Source organism: Sabethes cyaneus, chromosome 3, assembly GCF_943734655.1.
Source record: "Sabethes cyaneus chromosome 3, idSabCyanKW18_F2, whole genome shotgun sequence".
In the NCBI taxonomy this organism is placed as follows: Eukaryota; Metazoa; Arthropoda; class Insecta; order Diptera; family Culicidae; genus Sabethes; species Sabethes cyaneus.
The window spans coordinates 21,138,263-21,161,970 of NC_071355.1; the positions used below are offsets into that span (position 1 = coordinate 21,138,263).

Below are 23,708 nucleotides of genomic sequence, written 5' to 3' on the forward strand. Positions count from 1 at the left end.
ATATGTCTCCTTATTATTTTTGATGATTATATATTTTATATTATTAATTTTTGAATATTCCGCCACCTTCGACAACATTGCCCGTAGGTCAATTTGTGTCCTTTTGAGGGGAATTTCAATTACATCTGTGGAGATTTGCATGCTTTTTATGTTATCTTTCATTACCATTTTAACGTATTTGTCTTGTTTAGACGAAGGTTGATCAGTCCTATCGTCATTCGCTTTTTCGCCTTTAAGTTTCGAAGCTCTGGTAACGACTAGAACTGTTTTTCCATGAAGTGTTTTCAGGTCTTGAATCGAAATGCGTGACAACGCGTCCGCTATCACATTCTCGCTTCCTTTCCTGAAAGTTACTTCAAAATCATATTCTTCTAAAGCTAACCTGAATTTTGTTAATCTGCTGGAGGGGTCAGCTAAGGTAAAAAGGTAAACTAATGGTCTATGGTCACTGTAGACTTCAAATCTTCTTCCATACAGGTATGGTCGAAAATGCTTGATAGCCCACACCATAGCCAATAACTCCTTTTCTATCGTACTGTAATTTGATTCGGCTTTATTCAGAGTCTTGCTGGCATATGCAACCGGTTTGCCGTTGCTATTAGATAGCACAGCACCAATCGCATATCCAGACGCATCCGTATGTAAGTTGAATTTGTTGGTCTCCGTTAGATCCGGGTAATCCAGTACTGGTGGATTTATAAAACATTGTTTTAAATTCTCGAATGAGTTGTGGCATTCGCTACTCCATTCAAACTTTACACCCTTTCTGGTCAACTTGTTTAACGGTGTGCAAAGCCTAGCAAAGTCTTTTATGTGCTTCCGATAGTAATTTGCGAAAGCAACGAATCGCTTGACTTCATCCGCAGTGGAAGGGATCGGCCATTTTTTCACTGCTTCGATTTTAGCAGGATCAGGCCTGATGCCTTCAGCAGATATGTAATGTCCCAGGTATACTAAATTTTCTTGCAAAAAATTGCATTTTTCGGGGTTTAGTTTTAAATTTACCTCTCGCAATCTTCGGAAAACGTTCGAGAGATTTTTGTTATGCTCTTCTAGATTTCTACCAAATATGATGAGATCATCCAAATATACTAAACACTGTTTACACTGATATTGTTTAGAAAATATTGGAGTTGTGCCATCCTTTATTTTAATACTGGATGTGTACTTATCCGTTACTGTTAATTTATCGTCTTTCAAGCAAAACACATCAGCGTATTTTAAGCATAGCCTCTGCATCTCTGCCTGATCTTGTTTTGTCAAATGTTTCAAGTTCAACTCATTTAAAAGTTTACTTGCTCTATTAGTATCGTATTTTGGCAGTTTAATTTTTCCTACCACATTGTAATCCTTTAGATCCTTTGTTTCAATATTTTTTGTTTCAATGCAAATTTCCTTATTTGCTATATTAATAATTCTTACGGGTAATTTCCCTTCTTTTGGAACTGATATTGAATTTGCTATGAAAACATGTGGCATTATTTCTTGTTGTAGTACCACACAAGTACCCGTCACACCGGTATCAACGTACCTTACCACCTCAGTACGAGCCGGTATAATGTAGCATGTTTCAGTTTTTGGTTGTTGCAATCTCATCTCCATACCCACAAAATCAACAATGGCTCCAAATTCTCTCAAAAAATCTGTGCCAATCAAGCCGTTAACTGCATCCGGCAAGCTCTCTATAATATTAAATTTAATGGGATATTCCACAGACTTGTACCCCACAAAAGTGTCAACGGATCCCAGAGTACGGGTTACTCCGTTTACACCACTGATTTCTAATGTGTGTGAATTATTGATATTGATAAATTCGGGAAGACATCTTTTGTCCAGAATACAACAAGATGCTCCACTGTCAATTATGAGTTCTATTACTCTGCCAAATAATTTAAATTTTGCTCTGAGAGCCTTCTTCGCACTAAAATTAACGAAAAAGATCGATTAAATGTGCCTCTTCTACAGGTTGTTGTTGTTGCTGTTGTTGTGTTTGTTGTTGCTGTTGTTGTCGTTGCTGAGGTTCGGCCATATGTGCCACATGTCCGTTGTTCCTCCCGCGACTGTTATTTCCTCGGTAGGTTTGGTTGGTTTGGTGGTTATTGTTATAACCATAGTTGTTATTGTGTTGTGTACCCCTACCACGGTACCTAGTGTTTCCTCGGTAACCACCACGACCTCTAGAGCTTCCTCGGCTTCTCCAATTATTTCGATCGTTGCCCCTATAGGGCGTTCTTCCTGATGTGCACCATAGTGCCATCATATTTTCTAAACTATTTTCAGTTTTTGGAGTACTTTGGCACTCCAACGCATCCGATATCGCTTTATTTAGCGATGTCGGATTCCGTGCTTTTACGAAAAATTGTGTTGAGGGATCTTTCAATCCCTCGACAAATGCCTGAACCGCTACAGGTTCGACAATATTTAGGGCTGCCGCCTCACTTGGGAAAGTTCCCATTGAAACGTGTGCGGCTGCCAATTTAGCGGACAGGTTTTCTATGTCCGCGCCGAACTCTGCGATTTGTTTAGAATGTTGTTTTTTCAATGCCATCTCCTTTTCCACCGCTCTCGGTGTAATCTTCACCGAAAATTTTCTTTTCAGTGCATCAAACGCCTCGGCGGTTGTTCGGGCATTATCGATTGCCCCGTGGGCTGCGCCTACTAGTCTTGTTTTTAAAAATTTCAGGACGTCTGCTGGTGGAACTCCGTTGGAGTATTCCTCCAGCAATTCGACGGTTTCAATAAATATGGACAGTTTCGATGGTTCGCCATTATATCTGTCGACTACCTTCATGGCCAAGCTAAGGTCTAGTTTGGTCGCCATTTCGTAGCGTTCTTCTTCTTCGAAGTCTGAAAATTCTTCTTGAAGAACTTCCTCGTCGTCGTTTGATTCCTCTGAGTCTTCTTCGTTATCTTGTATTTTCGAATTTTCACCCTCACCCCCTTTAGTGCCTTCAGGGGCTAAGGTGTCGTCTAGGTTAGCAGGTACTGAGCCAAGCAGCTTATAGCACTGCCTAGCAACAGACTTTAGTTGTAGATATCTTCTTTTAAATTGGGCTTTAGTCTCTATTGCTTTACATTTGTTTACGGCCCTTTTTAGCTCTTCTAATATGGTTTGGATTTCCTTTATTTTCCTTACCTTAGTGCCTGGTTTATAATTGGCATGTTTTTTTAAATTAGCATGTAATTTCCCTAACGCATCTCCTGCTTTGAAAAATTCTTCCATTCCAGTGATAGTGCCTAAAACAAAATTTTTTTTTTTTTTGTAAAGTAATTTATATTCTTCTTTTTTTACTAATGGATACTTCCCAATTATTTCTCTGGTTATATTTAAGATGTTCTATGGTCATCACATTTGACATTTTTTTCCCCGCAGCAGCCGAAATTTCCCATATCTCGCTAGTGTGAAATTTTCCATCCATCCGAAGCTGGAATCATCGAACGAAATTTTCTCTCGCAGTCATCGTCTGGTTGATTGAAATCATTTCCAGTTGTACAACTGAATCAGCACTTTTATCCGTAGAATGTATGTCGATGTACGAATGCAACGTGGAAGCTACTTGGGACAGCACTACACTTTTTTTTTTTTTTTTTATACGTTTGTTTTTTAAAGCAATTGTTTATTGTTTTAATTGTTTTTATTTTGAATCACAACATTTGGTAGTTTCTTACACGTTTGGCAAATTTGCCATACTAATAGCTCTTTGGGCGACACTTTCTGTCTGTTGGCGGTGCAGTTTTGCTACTATCCGCACTACAGTGTATCCTACAGCCAACGCTGCTATCACGCACAGTGCAATTGTTTGTGCGGTATGGTTCTGTTCAATGACGCTATTTGATGCGGCCGGTGCGATGATTTCATCCGCACTAAACCATCCCATTGTAATTTTTTTTTTTTTTTCACTCTACGATTCACGTATTACGTGGTCTCTTCCAGAACACTGTTCGAAGCGTGCTTTTTCGCTTTGCAACCAACAAGGACGTTTTTCATTGCACAATTTCTGAAACTATAACTTCCGGAACAAAACTCGACCACTTTTTTTTTTTTAACTTGGGCATCTCCAACGCGTGAATCAGAAAATTTAACCGTATCGAAACTCGCTTTCACTGCATACTGGCGAGGATCGCCATGCAATATTCTTGGGATATGGCGGTTCGGTTTGGAGTAAGAATACTAGATGTGGTCCTCGTAACGTGTCGTTCTCGACTATATTGTACTGAAATATTTCTTCCTATGCTATGTGTCGTACGTTTTACGCTATGCGCTGTGTCAGCGTATAATTGTCACCGTTCGACGCGGTACAGTCCGTTTACGCTTATACAGCATAACCGATCCGCGTCGCGCTGAACCATTTCAATCATGAGCGTCCACCACATAACAAACGTCCGTTTTACCCCAAACACTCGCTGCTGATGATGGTAGTAAAACTTTTTTTCGTTTTTTTTGTGTTTTTTGTGTGATATGAGGTGGAGGGTGGGGCACCGGCCAAACACCTGTTTGATTTATGGGCCTGTCAGGTCAGGCTTTTGTGGTCATCGTATCCTTCCACCACTACCAGCCCAGTGGCCACTGCACTGCCCTGACTGTGTAATATGCCAATAGACACTGCGGCAGGACAACGATCGATGACAGATTGATTTTTCGTAGCATGTCGAACTACTAATGTGGTGGGCTGGTAGGTGGTGGGTGTGAACCACCCAAAACGACCGGATGCCTTTTTGGCGACAACGACGACGACGATGACGACCGATGCATGGGCACAAAACTTTTTACTAGTGTACTACGTGTGTGTGATGATCATCGATCGTCGCAATGCCATTAGCAACAGCAGACGCTCATCAGGGCAATTGAATTTTCACTAGCAGGGTCCCACTACTACTTTTGGGGCGAATTTTACGACCCGGATGCATTCCAGTCCAGTGCCACACGCTCCAGCTGCTCCGCGGCCATGCAGCAAGCACGAAATCGTAAAATTGTGTGTCATGTGTTTTGTCGTTTCTAGAGAGACAGCGCGTTTTTAGGATGTGTAGAAAATACCAGGCCACAATGACAAACACATATATCAGTAGTTTTAATGTTTTGAATGCCAGTCGTTATTATCTCATATTCTGTCTCAATTATTTTATGAGCCCCATCCAATTCCGGCATCTCTGGACGAGACCGGCTGAAACTGGAATGTTCAGCAAGAGGGTATAGAAAATAGATTGAATAAATAGTCTTCGCAGTTTATGATTTTCAATTAATTCGAGTGTTGTTTAAGGCTTTAAGGTTTTTGGATTTTTTCTAACACATGTCTATTACGATTTTGTGGGTAAACTTCCTTTAAATCAACAATAACTTGTGTATTTGCGGCTCTGCCTTCGTCGAGACGAGCAGAATTTTAGGTGTGTTAATCTCAGTTGGTAGACATATCAACGAAAATAAATAATTGTTATGCTATAACAAGGGTTTAGAAATTGGTCGAATGAGGTAAAGCTCAATGCCTGGCACACTAATAATGATCATCACGTGACACGGTGTGAAACTCTAACCTACTAAAAACTTCACTGCTCCTGGCCCGAAATTACAGAACGATGGGCCGAGGAATGAGCCTTGCGGAACTCCCACTGTAACTCTAATCAACTTCTGACCGGGGTAGAAAATTAATGATTTTGATCAACTCTGTGAGTTATCGCCACACGCACAGATCGTGATCTGTACAGCTGATGACAAACAGCGAATGCTTATCTTTAACCACAAGATTTTGTTCTTTCACCAATTCTCAGCAGTCGATCACAGTGTTAGATATTTCCTAGCTGCGAGAAAAAAGGTTACGTATGTTGTTTGTACTTAGATTCACGTATTGAACACAACCGATCGTCTGTATCTGTTATATTTCTCATCGCAATCAAGCAACGAATGTGATCTGATATGAGGTTTATTACAATCCGTTTTAAGGGCCAAATAGTCTCTCTGACGGTTGAGAATAATCCTCTCCAAGAGTTTACGAAGTGTGTCCAGCAGATTGGTCTACATATAAGCATCGTTCCGGTAAGATTACTAGCTTCTGTATCTTCCATAGCTCTGAAAAGTAGCCTTCCTCAAGACAATGCTGCCAGATCGTTCTAAACATGTCTGGAAATGCCTGTAATGTCGCTACCAGCACTGCATTGGAAATTCCGTCTGGGCCAGGAGCTTTTTTCGCTTTCATTCTTGTTGCGGCAGCTACGAGTTTCTCGTTGGAAACTCGTCTATCATCGGCGTCAACTCTCTCAACTTCGCCGTATGGACAACCAGCACGGCCTGGACGTCATGTTGTGCTCCGAAAGAAAGGGCAAAGACCTTTAGACTGTCTGAACACATTTCAGTGGGCGTCGTCGGACCTCTTATCTTTGCCATTGCAACTCGATATGCGTCACCCCAGGGGTTATCATTGGTTATAGTTCCATACACCAGCAGGATTTGCTTTGCATTCAGTGCAGTTCAGTATTATTTACCTGCTGAAAGCTTCTTCTGGTCCTAAGACATTCAGCTCAAGTACGTCATTTCACCAGTAAGCAAGGGTCCGTCGGTTTCTAGGCTCCCGTTTTCTAAGTATTGTTATATCACATGCCATTGCCAGATTCAGGGAGTCAAGGTCGATACGTAGAGCCTCAACAAAAGGATCTCTGTCAAACACATTTGCTTCCGGCTTCGGTCCGCAGTCTCTAATCCTGTGTAGTACCACGGACTTCCCACGACCGATGGTATAGCGAATCGCCTAGTGTTCACTGTACGTGAAGTCTTCACAGACTCTCCAGTTGCAAGTGTTACTTGGGACGTTTTCTTCAACCGGATTGTCATCGGTACACCCTGTATGTCGCCTTTTTTGTCAACATCTCCTCAGACAAGGCCTCCTCGCCAAGAGCTTTATTTTTCAATGAGCTCATGAAAGGCTGTGCTCCCGATCGTAATTTTCTTTCTTCGATTCGAACAGCATTTCACCGCTCTGATTGCACCTGGTCTACATCACCGTGCCCCCAGCTCCTTCAGGTCAGGGTCGGCATACGTTGCATCGCCCGTTGGCGTTGCAGCAACGATTAGGGCATTCTTTTTTCTGTTCTTTTCAACGGTCTGCCAGTCGCTCCGCGGGGCATCGAGTTCATCATTGCTTTCGTGTTCTTGTTCGTTATTTCCCTCCTAGTACTAGTTCCCACGTGGTAGTAGTAAAAAGTTTTGTACCCATTTCCACCTATCATATCACCATGTACGATAAAATTTAATGCGCATATGCTGCAAACTGCTGAAAATTTACTAACTATTTCATGGGATATTTCATTCTGGTCGCTATAAATCACATCGATTAGGATGATCTGACAGTAAAACTTTCACAAAGATGGCGGACTACTTTTTACCAGTGCAAGCTGTATGCTTTATAGCTTTATAGCGAAAAGTTTCAATTTATGGTGGTAGATATCAAGCAGCGAAAAGTATAATCGGTTTTATTGTTGCTTTCTGCAGAGTATGATAAGACTACTTACAGGTTTAAGAACCTGATTCTTAAAGAGGTTACAAAAGCCTTCTAAAGAGCGGACCCCTTGGTCCGAAGGCAGTTTAATAGCGGTCATCACGAATTTCCGGTTGATTGGTCCGTCGAACAACAGTGTCGCCAGCAAAATTCAGTAAACGAAACAACTTGTTCGAAATAAGTTCAACAACTTCGAACAACTTTTATTCCTTTTGGTAATACAAATCCGAAAAAAAGTTACTGCTACTAGAAATCACATCTGCTTGTCGACCTAATACCTCGCACCTGCATTGGCAAGTGTCTCTATCATTGGAAATGCAGAGTTTAAGGAAGAAGGAGTCATGCGAGAAAGGGGTCATGGGAACAGGGCTTTAACCGATACTTTTTTCTACCACAACCACACCACCACGTATTCAGATTCACATCGTCCATTTAGTGGTGGAACATGAACGTTATGCATAACACAGCCTACAACTCACTCAGTCATACCTCCGATTGTACAGCAGAACGATTGCGTTCTGATTTTTACATTTTCGTTTCGATCAAGTTTCCTTTACCGTTTGAAGTAGCGAATGACTACAAAACTGTCAATTGACCGGCAGTCACAACACTAACGATAAGCAACCGCGCTATTGTATGGTTCAATACTACAAAAAAAAACAACCACATGTTCACAAACGAACATTTTGCTTGCGTGGAACCGATGCCTTTTACTGTGGATAGCCGATTTGGAGGCAAAAAGAAAAGCGAAAAATTCCGTCACCTTATGCTCCCAGTCAGTTTGCAGTTTACATTGCAATATGAACGCACAGCCGGAAAACAACTGTTAGCTTCTCTTGAGAGGCCACATGAATTGTAGGCGGCATTCTTCGCAAACGTCGAATTAACTGGATTCAAAAAACCGGCTAATGATCCTTTTCGAAGCACAAGTTGAATGCAGAAAGCGTACGCATTCACGCAGTCACAGTCAACTTGCGTTTCCTTTTCAAGTCCTGCATGGAAATAAACCCATGCTAAAGTCGCTTGGACATCAATGGCTTGATTCTACAGAAACCTTCCAAGAATTTTATATGATTTATATTACACTAGCTGTAGCCCGCGTGCGTCGCCTCGCGTTTAATTAAGAATGAATAGGAGGTACCAGCGTTGGGCACAATTTCGTTAATTCGCCAAATCATCCATTGGCGACGCTAAACTCTGATTAGCGAGTTGGCGTTTTCGTTAAATTTGGAGTACGTTAGCGAAACCGTTAGCTTCGCTAAAAATATACCCTTGAGATCGCTAATCGCTAAATCGCTAAAGTTGCATAAAAATTGCAAATGCATGTTTTTATGCATTGGTTACAAATAATGTCACACATGTCGGCATGTTATTCAGCTGTTTCGTGGTGTTGGCGATCAGCTGGCTCCTCCGTTTTAAATTTTCGAAATTATTCGCCCAAATATGTTCTAATGTTTGCAGCTGGATGACACTGGGAGGATTGGCGGTATTCAGTACAATGATTATCTATAGCCTGTCCATCTCCTCCAATGCGTCAAGGCCCCAGATAACACAAAATCGTAATAGAAAGTGCACATTAAATCGTTTTCATGTCAATTTCACAGTGGAATTGTATAATGATTAGAGTATGTCAAACCGAAGTGAACAATAAGTTGTTTTGCAGTCGTGCGTGTCTTCATATACAATTCATGACTGTGAATTATAAAGCAGTATAGACGATTGCAATATTCGATTACATCTTAATCATATATTCAGGAGTATTTAGTTGCGTGTTATAAAAACTACGCAAAATAGAATTACAAATAGTTGTCAAAATGTTCGCATGTATATCGCCTCCACTTTGGTACATATATGTTCTTATATGGCGTGAAATATAACTTTTTCGTTCAGATATGATTTCGTATATCTCAGTTGTAATTGAGATATACAAACCAAATGGTTTACTGGGGCCAGGCCTGTCAAAAGACCACATCCTCCAGGCGGTAACATCTGGCAAGTCTGACATGGTGCGTATATCCCCGTACACCTCAAGCCCCGAAGGAAATACGGCTTGAACATTCCCTTCTCGTTGATCGTCAGTAACAGAAGGACCTTCTTTCGGAACTCGGTGTGGGAGATATATTTGATACCATCACGTAAGCGGGGTGTGGTGAGTGGTAATGTACCCATCCTTCGTCGAAAAGATGTTTTTCACCAGCATCTTCGATTAGCGCTTAGCGGTTAGCGAGCCAGCTTTTTCGATTAGGCGGATTAGCGGTTAGCAACACTAAATTTTCGGTTAGCGGTGCCCCCCCACTGGAAGATACGCAACTTAATTTGTTATAATTTCGGTGAAAAAAAATATTTTTGATTAGATAACCTAGATTTAGTTAATTGAGAGATAGATAATCTGGATCTTTGACCAAAACGCTTAAATGTACCTTCGCCGTTAAGTGACTATGTGTGCAACTACATTGTTACCGATGTTTGTCTTGATTGCCAGCAGACCTGGTCCTCCTCTCGTATCCGAACCTGGTGAAAAATTTCGCGAATATAACCCCAAACGGCGGTCCAATATTCACGAAACTGAATCAGGATCGACAACAAAGACGTGTGTAGCAATACGGAGTGTAGTGAAATGCCATGGATGGCCGCAACTGCAATCTTCTAAAGATCCTTTCTATGGAGGGGTAGCTAGGAATTTAATGTTACTAATGGATATTGAGCAAAATAACCAGATCCAGTTTGATATCGGTAGGAAAAATCTTACAATCAATTTAATTACAATACAAATATTAGGGGATGCAAAAAATCATGTTGATTTTTATCACATGCGGGTACGACACTACGGTTTAAAGCCTCTCTCGACTACCGCGAACGCCCACGTCGTGCTGCGCTTAATTTACTTCGTAGACTAATCTTGGAACAGTGCATGAATGCCATGGGGATGTAAAATGAAATTTGTTCCATGGGTCGAGCCCCCATAAATTGATAACCACTTATAATCTGAGATTTGTTTTTCTATTGGTCCATTTGGGGTTGTTTGTGTTGTAAAATTGATGGGGAGTGCGCGGTTGAAGACAACCAGTGTTGGGAAATGTCCAGGGTAAAGCACATTTAAAAATTCGATCTAGCTATCATTTTTCATCTCATCATCATCATCATATTTAAAACTAGTTGAGTCCGAATCTTGCGATCCGGAAAATATAAATGTTTGTCAAGAAAACTGCGGATACATTCTATTGGCAAACATATTATTCAAACAACATATTCATATTAAGTTTATTTGCGTCACGGCATGCGAAGATATTACGTTTGCAATAGTACAGCTCTAAGATGTTGTACCTAAAAGAGTCATAGCCTGAAACTGAAACAGTTTTTATGCTTCTTTTGGTTTTATTTAAATGAATAAAATCATCTCCACTGCGCTGTTGGCTCTAAACCGTCCACTTTCTGCCGCGAAGCGATTCAAATAAGCGGCACTTTGATATCGCTACGAGCGGACGAGTCGAGCATTCAAATCAAGCAGTCAAGTCAAGCAGTAAAGTCGAGTATTTAAATCGAGTAGTGTAGTCGAGCAGTTGAATCGAGCAGTCAGGTCGAGCAATTTAGTTAAGCAGTCTAGTCGAACAGTCAAGTTGAGTAGTTAAGTCGAGCAGTGAAATCGAGCAGTCTGATCGACCAGTTGAATCAAGCTGTCCAGTCAAGCAGTCCACCCAGCAAACCACAAATCGTATAATAGTGTGTGAAAATCATCTTAAATATCGCTAAACAAACTCGAAATCGTACATAAAGCTTAATAAAGCGCAACCCTAATTTACATTTGTTCGTACAAAAGAATTGTATAGCATTATGGAACTAATCATGTTGAGTCGGATTTCATCGTATATAAATACTTATGAATGTGAATTGTTTTCATATAATTTGCAGTACGTATATCGCCTCCAAACCAGTACGCATATGCTGGTTTCGTGCATCGAATGCGATTTTTCTAGATATATATCGGTACATATATCATATTTGTTACTTTGATATACGTACGAAAATGTTCGCTGGGCAGTCGAGCAGTTGAGTCGAGCTGTCCAGTCGAGCAGTCGAACCGAACAGTGCAGTTGGGCAATTCAGTTTTTTTCCTGTGCGGACTCATCACATCACTCATCACCAGTATAATTGATCTATTGTGATATCGCCTGGGCGTTTGCTGTATGACCTGCGCTGCATTTCTTTTTGCTATAATCGCTATTGAATGAACGATATGCTTATTGAATTTTATGGGTGCTTGTGTGTACCGGGGTTTTACCCTTCCTTGAACTTTACCCACTTGTTCGTCACTACCAGTACTATCCCATATTATAGCCGTCCCTGGCGAGGACTTATTCGTTCCTCTGACCAGTACACTTAACTATAGGAGGGACTTTTGCACTGTCAAGAGGCTTCAGTGGGTAATTCAGAAGTCAGCATGAAGGTAGGGTAAATGAGGGGGCCTGAGAATAAACCCATACTAAAATCATTTGACAATGAGGGGTCTGATTCTACTAAGATCCGAACCCACGACCAGCCGCTTGTCAAAGCAGATTCGGTAACCTTGCGGCTACGGAGACCCCCCCCTCCCCTGATGAATATAGAGAAGAGTAACCGATCCGAGATCACTCCCTTACCAGAAGGGTTTCCAAAAGCATTCGGGTTCGTGGTAGGCACACAGTGTAAGATTTTGTGAAAGACTTTTTCCCGGAGCGTCGGGAAGATTTGCTTGCATTTTCACATAAAACTTTTTGTTTTGCGATGCTTGGGTCAAAAGTTATTATTATTTGAAATAAACGGTACAAGCAAAATTGTGAAATCCTTGGAATTTCGGGGGGAAATTGGCGACTTCGAATGCCGGGTCGTCCTGCAGCGGCTAATTTGATGGATTTCACTAGTTCCTGCACCTGAAAGATGGAAACTGGAACTCATCACAGTAGATCATCGAATACTCTTGCACAAACTCTTTAAATTGGGTGTATCTGATAGAACAACTTCATGGTTAAGCTCGTGTCTTACAGAACGTACTTTACGAGTCAAGCTGGATTCCACAGTTTTACGTGCATTCAGTATTACTTCTGGTGTTCCACAAGGCAGTAACCTGGGGTCTTTGCTATTCGCCTTGTATTTCTATAACATTACTATTCTGTTCGGTTCCGGATGCGCACTGGTATATGCCAATGATCTAAAAATCTATCTCGCTGTGAAATCTATCGCCGATTGCTACCGATTGCCAGCGCTTTTGGATACCTTTACTGACTGGTATAAGGGGCACAAGCTCACAATAAGCATTGCTAAATGTATGGTTAGCCCATTTCACCGATATAATGTGCCCATCTCATTTGATCATCGGATAAACGGAGCTATTCTCAAACGCGTCGATCAGATCAGCGAGCTTGGAGTTCTGCTGTCATCTCTAGAGTTTCGCAACAAAAGGGCGAAAAGTGGAACTTTTTTCCTAGTGTCTTTTGCTTTCATTTTATCATTTATGGTCTTCAGTACTTTTGTTCGTATGACTATCCCTCTTAATCTAAATCTGTCAAAAGTGAGGCATCGCTTACTATAATGAAAATAAAAAAATAACTTTTTTGTGTTAAGAAATATAGACATAGTTTCTTCGTCAAAGTTGTAAATATTGTAAAAACAAGCAACTTTGCTGAAGAAATATAATTTCTATCTTTATCGAGTGCTGAACTATAGGGCATATTCTATAAAATTTCTTTAAGGGGAAACCGAAAGTGGCTCAAAGATGGCTGGATAAATGGATACCATTCGAAGCATGTATTGTTTCGCGCCTTAAAAATGCATCTGTATTGGCAGAGCACGCTTTCGCTACGTAATCAGTGCTGCCAGCGCTGTTATAATTTCCTAAAACTTGTAATTCAATTTATCGATCTGCTATATATCAATAAATGCTCAGCAAAACATAATTGCTAATGGAAAATAAATTTAACTGAACATATCGATCATTACGTGTTCATAAAACGAATAATCAGGAATTGGTTAATAGATATTTAGTTGGGCATATTTCGTTGCACTAGCGCTTTCCGAAAAAACAGCACGTCTTAAAGTTTCGCCACATCAATGAGCTATTAAAGAGCTTTCTGCTTTTGCCGCATCGATAAGCTTAGAGAATATAAACAAACTAACAGCTAAACATAAAAGCGACCAATGTATAATTTAGAATTAGTTAATAGATATTTGGTTACGCACATATTTCGTTGAACTAGCGATTTCCGAAAAAGCAGCAACACAGTATCAAACTTTCGTCACATCAATGAGCTTTTAAAGAGCTTTCAACTTTCGCCGCATCGATGAGCTTAGAGTGAGATAAACAAACAAAACGCAAACGCAGGAATCAAAAACGCAATCCGATGCAAGCGGATTAATTAAACATCCTAGTGATCCTACGCATTATTCAGTTGCTGCTGTTAATTATGATTGAATCGGAATGCCTTGATAAAGAAAACAAACCCTTTTTCGGGATGTTTGTAGTCAGTGCGGTTGGCTGCGAATCAGCTGTTTGCAAGCTCCGCTATTTGACATATATTACCAATACTAATGCAATATTCAAATAAACGTTTAGGATTTTAACGAACACATGAGATGTACAGTACAGTGTTTGTCGCACTAACACAATAACGTGAGCCACTTTCGGTTCCGCCTTAAAAATTGGTTTTTCAAACTTAGCTTTTCTTAGTTGCATTTTACAAGAATACAATGTTCTAGGCAATTATCGAAGCACTCAAAATACATGTTTTTGCAGAAGACCGCAAATCTCTTGGACCTTTACTTGCTGAGTTATCGCAAGTTCAATCTTTAAATTTCCATAGCTTCACGAGCCTATGGGGTAATATGGGGCAAGTGGATTTATAAAATCAGTGCTTCACCTTAAAGCTTAGGTCGAGTACTACAAACCTGTATAAATGCCGCTTGCGTCCAACCACCCAAATCAGAGTACGCCAAGCATACGTTTTATGTGTTTCGCGTTCACTAAAGGCTCGATACACGACCATTTTTTTTTGTCTTCGTAGATAGATACATGGTTTCTTCGGCAACGTTTTAGAAAATATAAAGATAAACAATTTTGCTAACGAAATGACATTTCTATCTCTATCGAGTGCAGAACTATAGAGCATTTGCTATGGACATTCTTTAAAAATAAGTTTTTCAGATTTAGTGTAATTTCAAAGTGAAATTTCAAAGAATATTCCCTATAGTTCAGCACTCGATAAAGATAGAAATTTTATTTCTTCAGCAAAGTTGCTTGTTTTTACAATATTTACTACTTTGCCGAAGAAAGTATGTCTATATTTTCTAACACAAAAAAGTAATTTTTTTATTTTGATTATAGTAACCATTGACTAACTTTTGACAAATTTAGTTTAAGGGAGATATTCATACGAACAAAAGTGCTGAAGACCATAAATGATAAAATAAAAGTTAAGGACACTAGGAAAAAAGTTCCCCTTTACACCCTTTTGGACCACTGTGCAATGGGTTCATCACGAAAATTTTACCACACATGGGTACGCTCAATACCTGAAAATGCCTGTATCATCTGGAGACTCCATAACCTGTGTTGGAAAGCCAGAATAGAACGTGCTGAAACGAAGATTTGTTCCTATCGCCCTGAGACATCTACCCTAGCGACACCAACTTTTGGATTTGAACTCATTAGAGAGTCGTCGAAAGATTCAACAAGCAACTTTTGTGGCCAAACTCCTTAACAATGAAATTAAAGCCCCGGCTCTGCTGGCTTCATGTAGACACTGGACAATAAGCTTCCATCGCACTATGTACGGTTTTCATGAACCACTGACGTCATGTATCCGCACCAGTGGGACCATTATGGAAAAAGACGGTCAAAAGTCTTTTCTCGCTTTTCCTGACATTTTTGAACTTGGATGCCTTCGGAGAAGTTCCTTAAAAAAGCATTCTGCATCTGTTGACATTTTCATAGAATTAGATATTAAGAGGATAACACATTTGAAAAAATTACCTTTTTATACGAACTAGATAGCATGTTCATATGTTCGGCAAAGTTGTAGATCTTTGAAGATCATTAAACTTTGCCGAAGATACTAAGTATCTGCATCAAAACCTCATCTAACAGGTTTGACATGTTCTACAAACTTTTTGATACTATCAAAATACGAAACTTTCTAGAAGGTGTAAATATCGTATGTTGCTTTATTTGCTTTAAAAATTAATTTGAAGCATAAATTTTACCGTTTTTACAAGTATTTTTTTCCGTAAATAGGCACCTACTGGCAACTAAAGTTAAAATCGCTTGAACCGCCATAGAACATAGTATAAGTGTGCCAAAAATCACGGCCAGGTCTGCTCGGGTATTTTGGTTATTTCAATTAGGAATTCCATACATATAAGCTGATTTTAGTAAGTTATCAGGGTTTTATTATTCCTATAATATAATTTCACAAGATCTCGTCCACATCTGTTTCACTATCTGTTGCAGAATTACTTTTGTTCTGGGACTTTTGTAAAAGTTTGTAGTGTGCAGCTGATAACAACCGCATTGATTTTTTTACTGTTGGTCTTCTGTTTTGGCACACTGTTGTCCATGATTTTTGGCACACTTTTACTATATTCCATGGCGGCTTAAGTGATGCTAACTTTAGCTGCCAGTAGGTGCCTATTTACGGAAAAAATTACTTGTAAAAACGGTAAAATTTATGCTTCAAATCAAATTTTAAAGCAAATAAAGCAACATACGATATTTACACCTTCTAGAAAGTTACGTATTTTGATAGTATCAAAAAGTTTGTAGAACATATCAAGCCTGTTAGATGAGGTTTTGTGTGGAAAAAGTTTAATAAACTGATTTTACGGGGGTCATGACATAAAATTTATTATATCTCGCAAACCATATGATGCAGATAGTTAGTATTTTCGGCAAAGTTTAATAAAATTCAAAGTTCTACAACTTTGCCGAACACATGAACATGCTATCTAGTTCCCACAAAAAGTTATTTATTTATTTTTTTTTATTTTTTTTTTTTATTATTTTTTTTTTTTTTTTTTCAAATATGTTATTCCCTTAATATCTAATTGTATGCAAATGTCAACAGATGCAGAAAACTTTTTTAAGAAACTTTTCTGAAGACACCTCAGCTCAAAAACGTCGGGAAAAGCGAGAAAAGACTTTTGACCGTCTTTTTCCAGAATGGTCCCACTGTGCAGTAGAGGCCTAACAAGGTCTAGGATGCTGCAATAGTTTGTTAAAAATACAAACAGAAATTATGCCCGCGTGCAAAATTTCATAGAATTCTGTGACCATACAACCCGTTTTGTACGATAATTTAGAAGAATTAAATTTTGTTTCTGGCTGTTGAACCTTTAAAACACGATGTCGAATAGGAAATGCAATTATCCTTTCAACATAACAGAAGAAATTTGTCCTATTTTCTTATTCCCCCAATAAGCGTAAAGATTGAATCACACCTAAAAAAGGAGCAATATAAAACATTTATTACCAATCCATGAAGGTAAACAATCTCGTGAATAAGTTATAATGCAAAGTGCGCGAGTAAAAGAAAACGGGAGCGAGAGAGAGAGTATATGTGTGGGGGAGCCTCCGCAGGCACGCAATCGCGGTTTTGGTCGCGTTCCTCCTTGAGTAAGAGAGTCGAGCCTTTCTTCTTTTCTAGCAAAAAGAGCCTCACTCACTCAGGTGAACGCGCGGAATAACAGTAGGACTTGCGTGCAGCCCGGCCCTCCAATATGCACTAGCTAGCAGCAGCTAGCACTGGCAGTGGATGATGAAGCAACAACACACAAGGGGCAACAAAAGGCGGGTCATAAAGTCGCTCGGTTCTTCACTCGTCCTCGCGTCAGTTCAGACAGAACCGAGGTATGCGCCGCACCGCGGCTTCAATAGGGCCAATCAATCAATCAATCGGGGGAAAAGCATTATTATTTGCTGATATTCTTTTATACGTTGCTTTTTTTTTTGTTTTCGGTTCGATGCTGATGATGGGATGGGAAAGGAGAGGTTAAATGATAAGTGATGACACGCACTGTCAGGACTAGCTTAGCTAGTAAGTGAGCAAGCAACCGCTTGCGCGCGAGGAGGGAGGTTACTTTAAGGGGGTTGAGTTTGATGTTATCTTTTCTTTTCGATTTGATCCAAGCACAAGCCAAGCAGAAAACTGTTCGGTTCTGTCTGTCTCACGCCTGTCCGCGGTCTGGCGTGAGAGGATTTAATTTAACACCACTCCACCGTCTCGTGAAATTTTACTGAAACTAATCGGTGCTTTTTACTGTCTCATTTCAGATTGATTTGGACGTAGACTAACCAGCAGCAGATAACTGAAACAAAGACACGAACCCAGAATTGATGGAAAGCTGAACGACGTTCGGTGCAAAGTTCGATTGATCGTAGAGTTCTTGTCGGAACCGTCGGATACAGCAGCTGGAGCTGCTCCCCCCGGGCTGCGGCACGCATAAGCAACTGGAACTATCGACTGGATCGATCGGCGGAAAAAATAACTTAGATAACAGAAGCAAAGAAGGATAAAAAAACTTAGATAAACCATTAAACAAGTCTAGGTAGTAGGTTAAAACAAGAAGAAGAACGGTGATCATAAACAAAAGAAGAAGAAAAAAAAACAAAAAACAAAAGGAAGACAACCTTAGTCTATCGTAGTAACTTAAAGAAAAGGCGAGCAGAGAGATACTTAAACATTATTTAATCATCACACGCATATTTTAGCATTATCTACAACACGTAAAAGTCTATAAATATCAAACCGAAGTAGCAAAGTAAATTAAAGAAAACAAACCACACACCCACACCCACACACAGCTAGCAAAAATGTCTTCGCAAACAGCAAGTCAACAATCAACCAATGCAACACCACAGTCGGGTGCGGCGGGGTCAACCGGAGCGGGCAGCTGCGGCAACGATCGCATCATCGACAGCGTCCTGTTTCCACCGAAGCACAAGGTGACGATGACCGAGGTGTTCGATGCACACACCGGCAAGCCCCGCCCGGACGTGCTGAAGCAGCACTTCATCCTGGAGGGGCGAATCGAGGAGAACGCGGCCATGCGAATCATCCAGGAGGGTGCGGCAATCCTGAAGGCGGAAAGTACGATGATCGACATCGAAGCGCCGGTTACGGTTTGCGGCGACATCCACGGACAGTTCTACGATCTGATGAAACTGTTTGAGATTGGCGGTTCGCCGGCTTCGACCAAGTATCTCTTTCTGGGTGACTACGTAGATCGTGGCTACTTCAGTATAGAGTGCGTCCTGTATCTGTGGGCACTGAAGCTGTGCTATCCGACCACACTGTTCTTACTGCGAGGCAATCACGAGTGTCGACATCTAACGGAATATTTTACCTTTAAGCAGGAATGTAAGATTAAGTACTCGGAACGGGTGTACGATGCATGTATGGAAGCGTTCGACTGCTTGCCGCTGGCAGCACTCATGAATCAGCAATTCCTCTGTGTTCACGGTGGCCTCTCGCCGGAGATCCAAGAGTTGGACGACATTCGAAAGTTGGACCGATTCAAAGAGCCGCCAGCCTTTGGACCGATGTGCGACCTGCTCTGGTCCGATCCGCTAGAAGACTTTGGCAACGAGAAGAATTCGGACTTTTACTCGCACAATACGGTGCGCGGTTGTTCGTACTTCTACAGCTACAAGGCCTGCTGTGATTTCCTGCAGAACAACAAACTCCTATCGATCATCCGGGCCCACGAAGCGCAGGACGCTGGTTACCGCATGTACCGGAAGAGTTCGACCACCGGTTTCCCCTCGCTAATCACAATCTTTTCCGCTCCCAACTACCTGGATGTCTACAACAACAAAGCGGCCGTGTTAAAGTACGAAAACAACGTGATGAACATCCGGCAATTCAACTGTTCACCGCACCCGTACTGGCTTCCAAACTTCATGGACGTATTCACCTGGTCGTTGCCGTTCGTCGGTGAGAAGGTCACCGAAATGCTGGTCAACGTACTTAACATCTGCTCGGACGACGAGCTGATCTGCGAGGGCGACGACACACTGGAGGAGGCGAACGCCCGCAAGGAGGTCATCCGGAACAAGATCCGCGCCATCGGCAAGATGGCCCGCGTCTTCTCCGTGCTGAGGGAGGAATCGGAATCGGTGCTACAGCTGAAGGGACTCACACCGACCGGCGCCCTACCGCTCGGTGCCCTGTCCGGTGGTAAGCAATCGTTACATAATGCTCTGCAGGGCTTCTCACCTAACCACAAGATTACGTCGTTCGCCGAGGCCAAGGGACTGGATGCGATCAACGAGCGGATGCCGCCGAGGCGGGACACGACCCCGACGCCGAGCGAAGAGAAGTCCATATCGCTGGCGGCACCGAAATAATCAGCTTCCGGAGCGTCGTTGCACTCACCACCGCAGCAGGAGCAGAGGCAGTAGCCGCAGAAAAGGGGGATGCACGGTTAGATGACGACGAGACAACAGCAACAGCAGACGAGTCGGGAAGTAACATCCAGAAACGGGAAGAAGCAAAATAAAAACACACACACACATATACATATAAAAGAATAATATAATTGAAGCTACTAAAAAAAACCTATTATAATAAATTATGGAAGAAAAATTAAAAATAACTTAAGTAAAGCCACTAATATCTTATATTTGAAGAAGAAAAGAAAAAAAAAAACAAAATATCTTGAGAGAACATCGCGAACGCAGGTGAACGAAAAACAACTTGATGAAATAAAATAAACAAAAAAAAAACAAACAAAAGAAAGAAGCAAAAAGTGTAATATGAGTAAGAAGAATCTTCTAATAGTTCACAAATACACTCACACAATACAAATTGTTGCACTCACATCCATTAGAGGATCAAAAGAGCCGGGGTTGATGGAGAAGAAGAAAAAAACTACATTTTTTGAACCGGCAAGCGGAAAAATTTTGCCTGCAAACAACCGAACCGTTTTCGTTTTGTTTTCGTTTTGTCGTTTTGTCTTTGAGTTGTGCATTTCCTTCCTGCATTCTATAAGCGAAACATTTGGAATTTAAAAAAAAAACATAGGTATAAAACAGCGATTGATTAGAACAACCAGTTTAATATGAATCACGGAAGTCGAACGGAACTATTTTAGCGAGTGAAGAAGGTTCAGAAGCAGCGGATGAAAGAAGACGAAACAGAAAACAGAAAAAAACATTTGAATTATTGTTGATGTTTTTTAGCTAAACAAAATGTAACACGATTTATGGTTGCTATGGTTCGCCATAACAACACAAACAAAACAGTCCTTTTTGAATTGACACTTTTGATCTCTCGAAATGCTCTACCACGCCACGCGCCACCCACCCACAGCAGCTGTGGCAGTAGGCCGTGGTCGTGCGTACTTCTTTTACGCGCTTCGCACTTTGACAGTTGTGCTCTTTGCTCTCGCCCCCGCGCAAATGCCGAGTGCATTTTTGCTCTAATTTCGCGTGCAAACTTTACCCACGGAAACTCGCTCGCTCGCTCGGTCGCTCGGTGCCATTTTTCCTATTTTCCTGAATTCCGAAAATTCCGGTTTGTCATCGAACGAACAACGCACATCACAAGGTGAAAATCTTGTGTGAAGTGAGGAAAAATTAACAATAACAACAATAAATTCTGATGGAGAGAAAAAATATTTAATGATTAATAACCATAAACACAAAATTGTCAGGTTTCTCTATTACCGCTTGAACACTTTTCTACTAGAAAGTATCGCCAAACAAACAAAAAAAACGCTGTTGATGAATCCTTTCATTCCATCACAACCGCGCAGAATACAAGTAACGTTACTCTCACACTCTCACAAGCAGCAAAATTTAAACCCTTTTCAAGTCACGTTCAAACTATCATTAAACAAAACATTAAAAGAGCGAAAACCTAACCTCTAAACCTTAGGGCAATAGTTAGCAGAATGATTTGAATCAAATGAGCTAGGAAAATGTGAAACAAAAAAAAACAACTAAAACCAGATGTGCATGTGTTTAATTGAAACGAACACAACAACAATGAAAAAAACTCTCCCACACACATACACACAGTAGAAGTGGAAATTTAAACAACACAAAAAAGATCGACTCTAACTCTTTCGGTTCCTCGCCGCTTCTGTTGTTCGTTTCACGTGTTTTAATTCCGAAATCGTGCGCGAAATAGAACGTCCCCTTTTACTGTAAGAAAGAATATTTCATACACACCTATACTAACACACATACATTGACACTCACTCAAACACTCACTCACACACACACACACTATCCGAACCGCGAACAACAAAACGTCGAAGCAAGAGATGAAGAAAACAAAAAAACAAGCTTAACACTAATTAGTATGGAATCAAGTCTAAGAAATAATCTATTTAAATGAGCTGACACAATGGAGAAACAAAAAAAAAACAAGCGAAACAGCTGAAGCAAGCAAGGTAAAATCTAACAGTTAAGTCGTAAGTGTATAATTGATTAATTGATAAGTAAAATAATTTAACAGAATTAAAACAAAACAAAAAAAAACCAGAAGAAGAAGAAGCGCGAAATAAAAAGGAAACGAGAGAGCGAAACAAAAACTCGAACGTGTCGAATGAAAGAAGGCGAGAATTAAGTTTAGAAAACAGAAAAACAAAAAAAAGCGGAAGGTAATTATTGTCATATTATTGAATCTAGTTGCGATCGATTGACAAAAACTGTGTAGGAAGTGAAGAAAACAAAGCAAAAAACAGAAAAATAAGAATCTTATATAGAGAAGCATTGAATTTAACAAAAACAGAAAACCATGCATCTGCAAAGCAAAAAAAAATATGTCTATAACAAACAAACAAACAAACAAACAAAAGAACAAGCAAGTAGCGACAGAGAACTTCACACACACACACGTACGTGAGAATATTTTCATTATTTTAAACGATTCTCTAAACTCTAAATTGAAATAGTTAAAATAGAGTGAAAGTGAAAGGAAAGAAGTAAAACAACACAGTAGTAGTTCATTAAGAAATGGTGAAAAAAAACAACAGAACAAAAACTTCCCCCCTTCCGTGTTTAAACAATATTTGCGTGCGCTTTTCTCAAACGGAAACAACCTATAACTAGCAGGCAAGCTTGCAGTTAAGAAGAGAGTTTACAACAACAAACGTACTTTTTACTTAAATCCTGGTTGGAATTTTTAATGGCTAAGTTTTATCATTAGTGTAATACTTTTTATTCAACCTGTTGTTATGTTAGTAAAGAAAGAAAAGAAAAAAACAAACAAACAAACCGAAATATTTATGTTTACTGCTAGTTCTTTCATCATCGTAATCGAAAAATGTGTAACCTAAACAAAAGCAAAATACATTGTTATAGTGTGTAGAAAAGAAAAAAAAATCACAAACCGAGAAAACAGAAAAAGTTTCATCGCTAACAACACTCACACACAGAGAGAAACACCCACACCCACACAATGTCCGCTAATCTGGCGCTAGCTAATAAAACTATGAATTTTGTACTTTCTACTACCTTCTACCGAGACAAAAACAAACATAAAACTAACATAAAACCAAAAAAGCATAATAAGAAGAGACGAAAAAGCTAAGCAAAAAAACAACCATTACAACTCTGTCATCAAAACTTCTATTCTAAGAATCATAATAAAAGTTAAAATTTGTTCTTCTATTCTAAAAAAAAAACAAAGCAAGCGTGCTATCGCTTTTGTTTCATTTATTTTTACGATTCCTTTCTTAGCGCAAAAAAAACAACAAACTTTCACACAAACACCTACACTCAGGTTGTTCCCCCCCCTCGGTCCTTCCACCCACACCCCCTCTTTCGTTTTGGTTTCTGCGTTTCGTTCGCTTTCGTTCGTTTCCTTTCCAATCAGGGTTGGGACGACCCCCCGTGCGTTGTTGCCTTCGAACACTTATGCGTCGTTTTTGCTTTGGTTTTGGTTTCGGTTTCCAATCGTTTCGTTCTTACGTTTTCTATCGCCGCCCGCCGCCTAGGAATTTGTGACGCACCCACACACGCGCACACAGACGCACATTCACACAGTCGAATGTGTGCTGTTGCTGGTGGGCAGTGTTGTCAGTTGTTTTTGTTTTAGCAGCGCCCGTCGATTTGCCGATCGGTTTGAGAGGAGGGAAGAGTCACATCGTTGGGCGGAGCCCCCACAATCGAAGAGAGTGGAATGAGAGAGAAAAAAACGAAGAATAAAAAAAAACAAGCAAAGCAAACCAAACCAAAACGTTCACTTG

At 40.4% G+C, this 23,708-nt stretch overlaps 1 protein-coding gene across 1 annotated transcript in view; it reads left to right on the forward strand.

Moving 5' to 3' along the window:
• LOC128742871 (serine/threonine-protein phosphatase 2B catalytic subunit 3-like) overlaps nt 1-23,410 on the forward strand; it is a 237,653-nt gene extending 214,243 nt beyond the window's left edge. Inside the window, exon 4 of the mRNA XM_053839360.1 lies at nt 17,782-23,410. Coding sequence (XP_053695335.1) covers nt 18,322-19,857 — 1,536 coding nt within the window. The 5' untranslated portion in view covers nt 17,782-18,321 and the 3' untranslated portion in view covers nt 19,858-23,410. The remainder of the gene's footprint in view (nt 1-17,781) is intronic.
• The last annotated feature ends 298 nt before the right edge of the window (nt 23,411-23,708 follow it).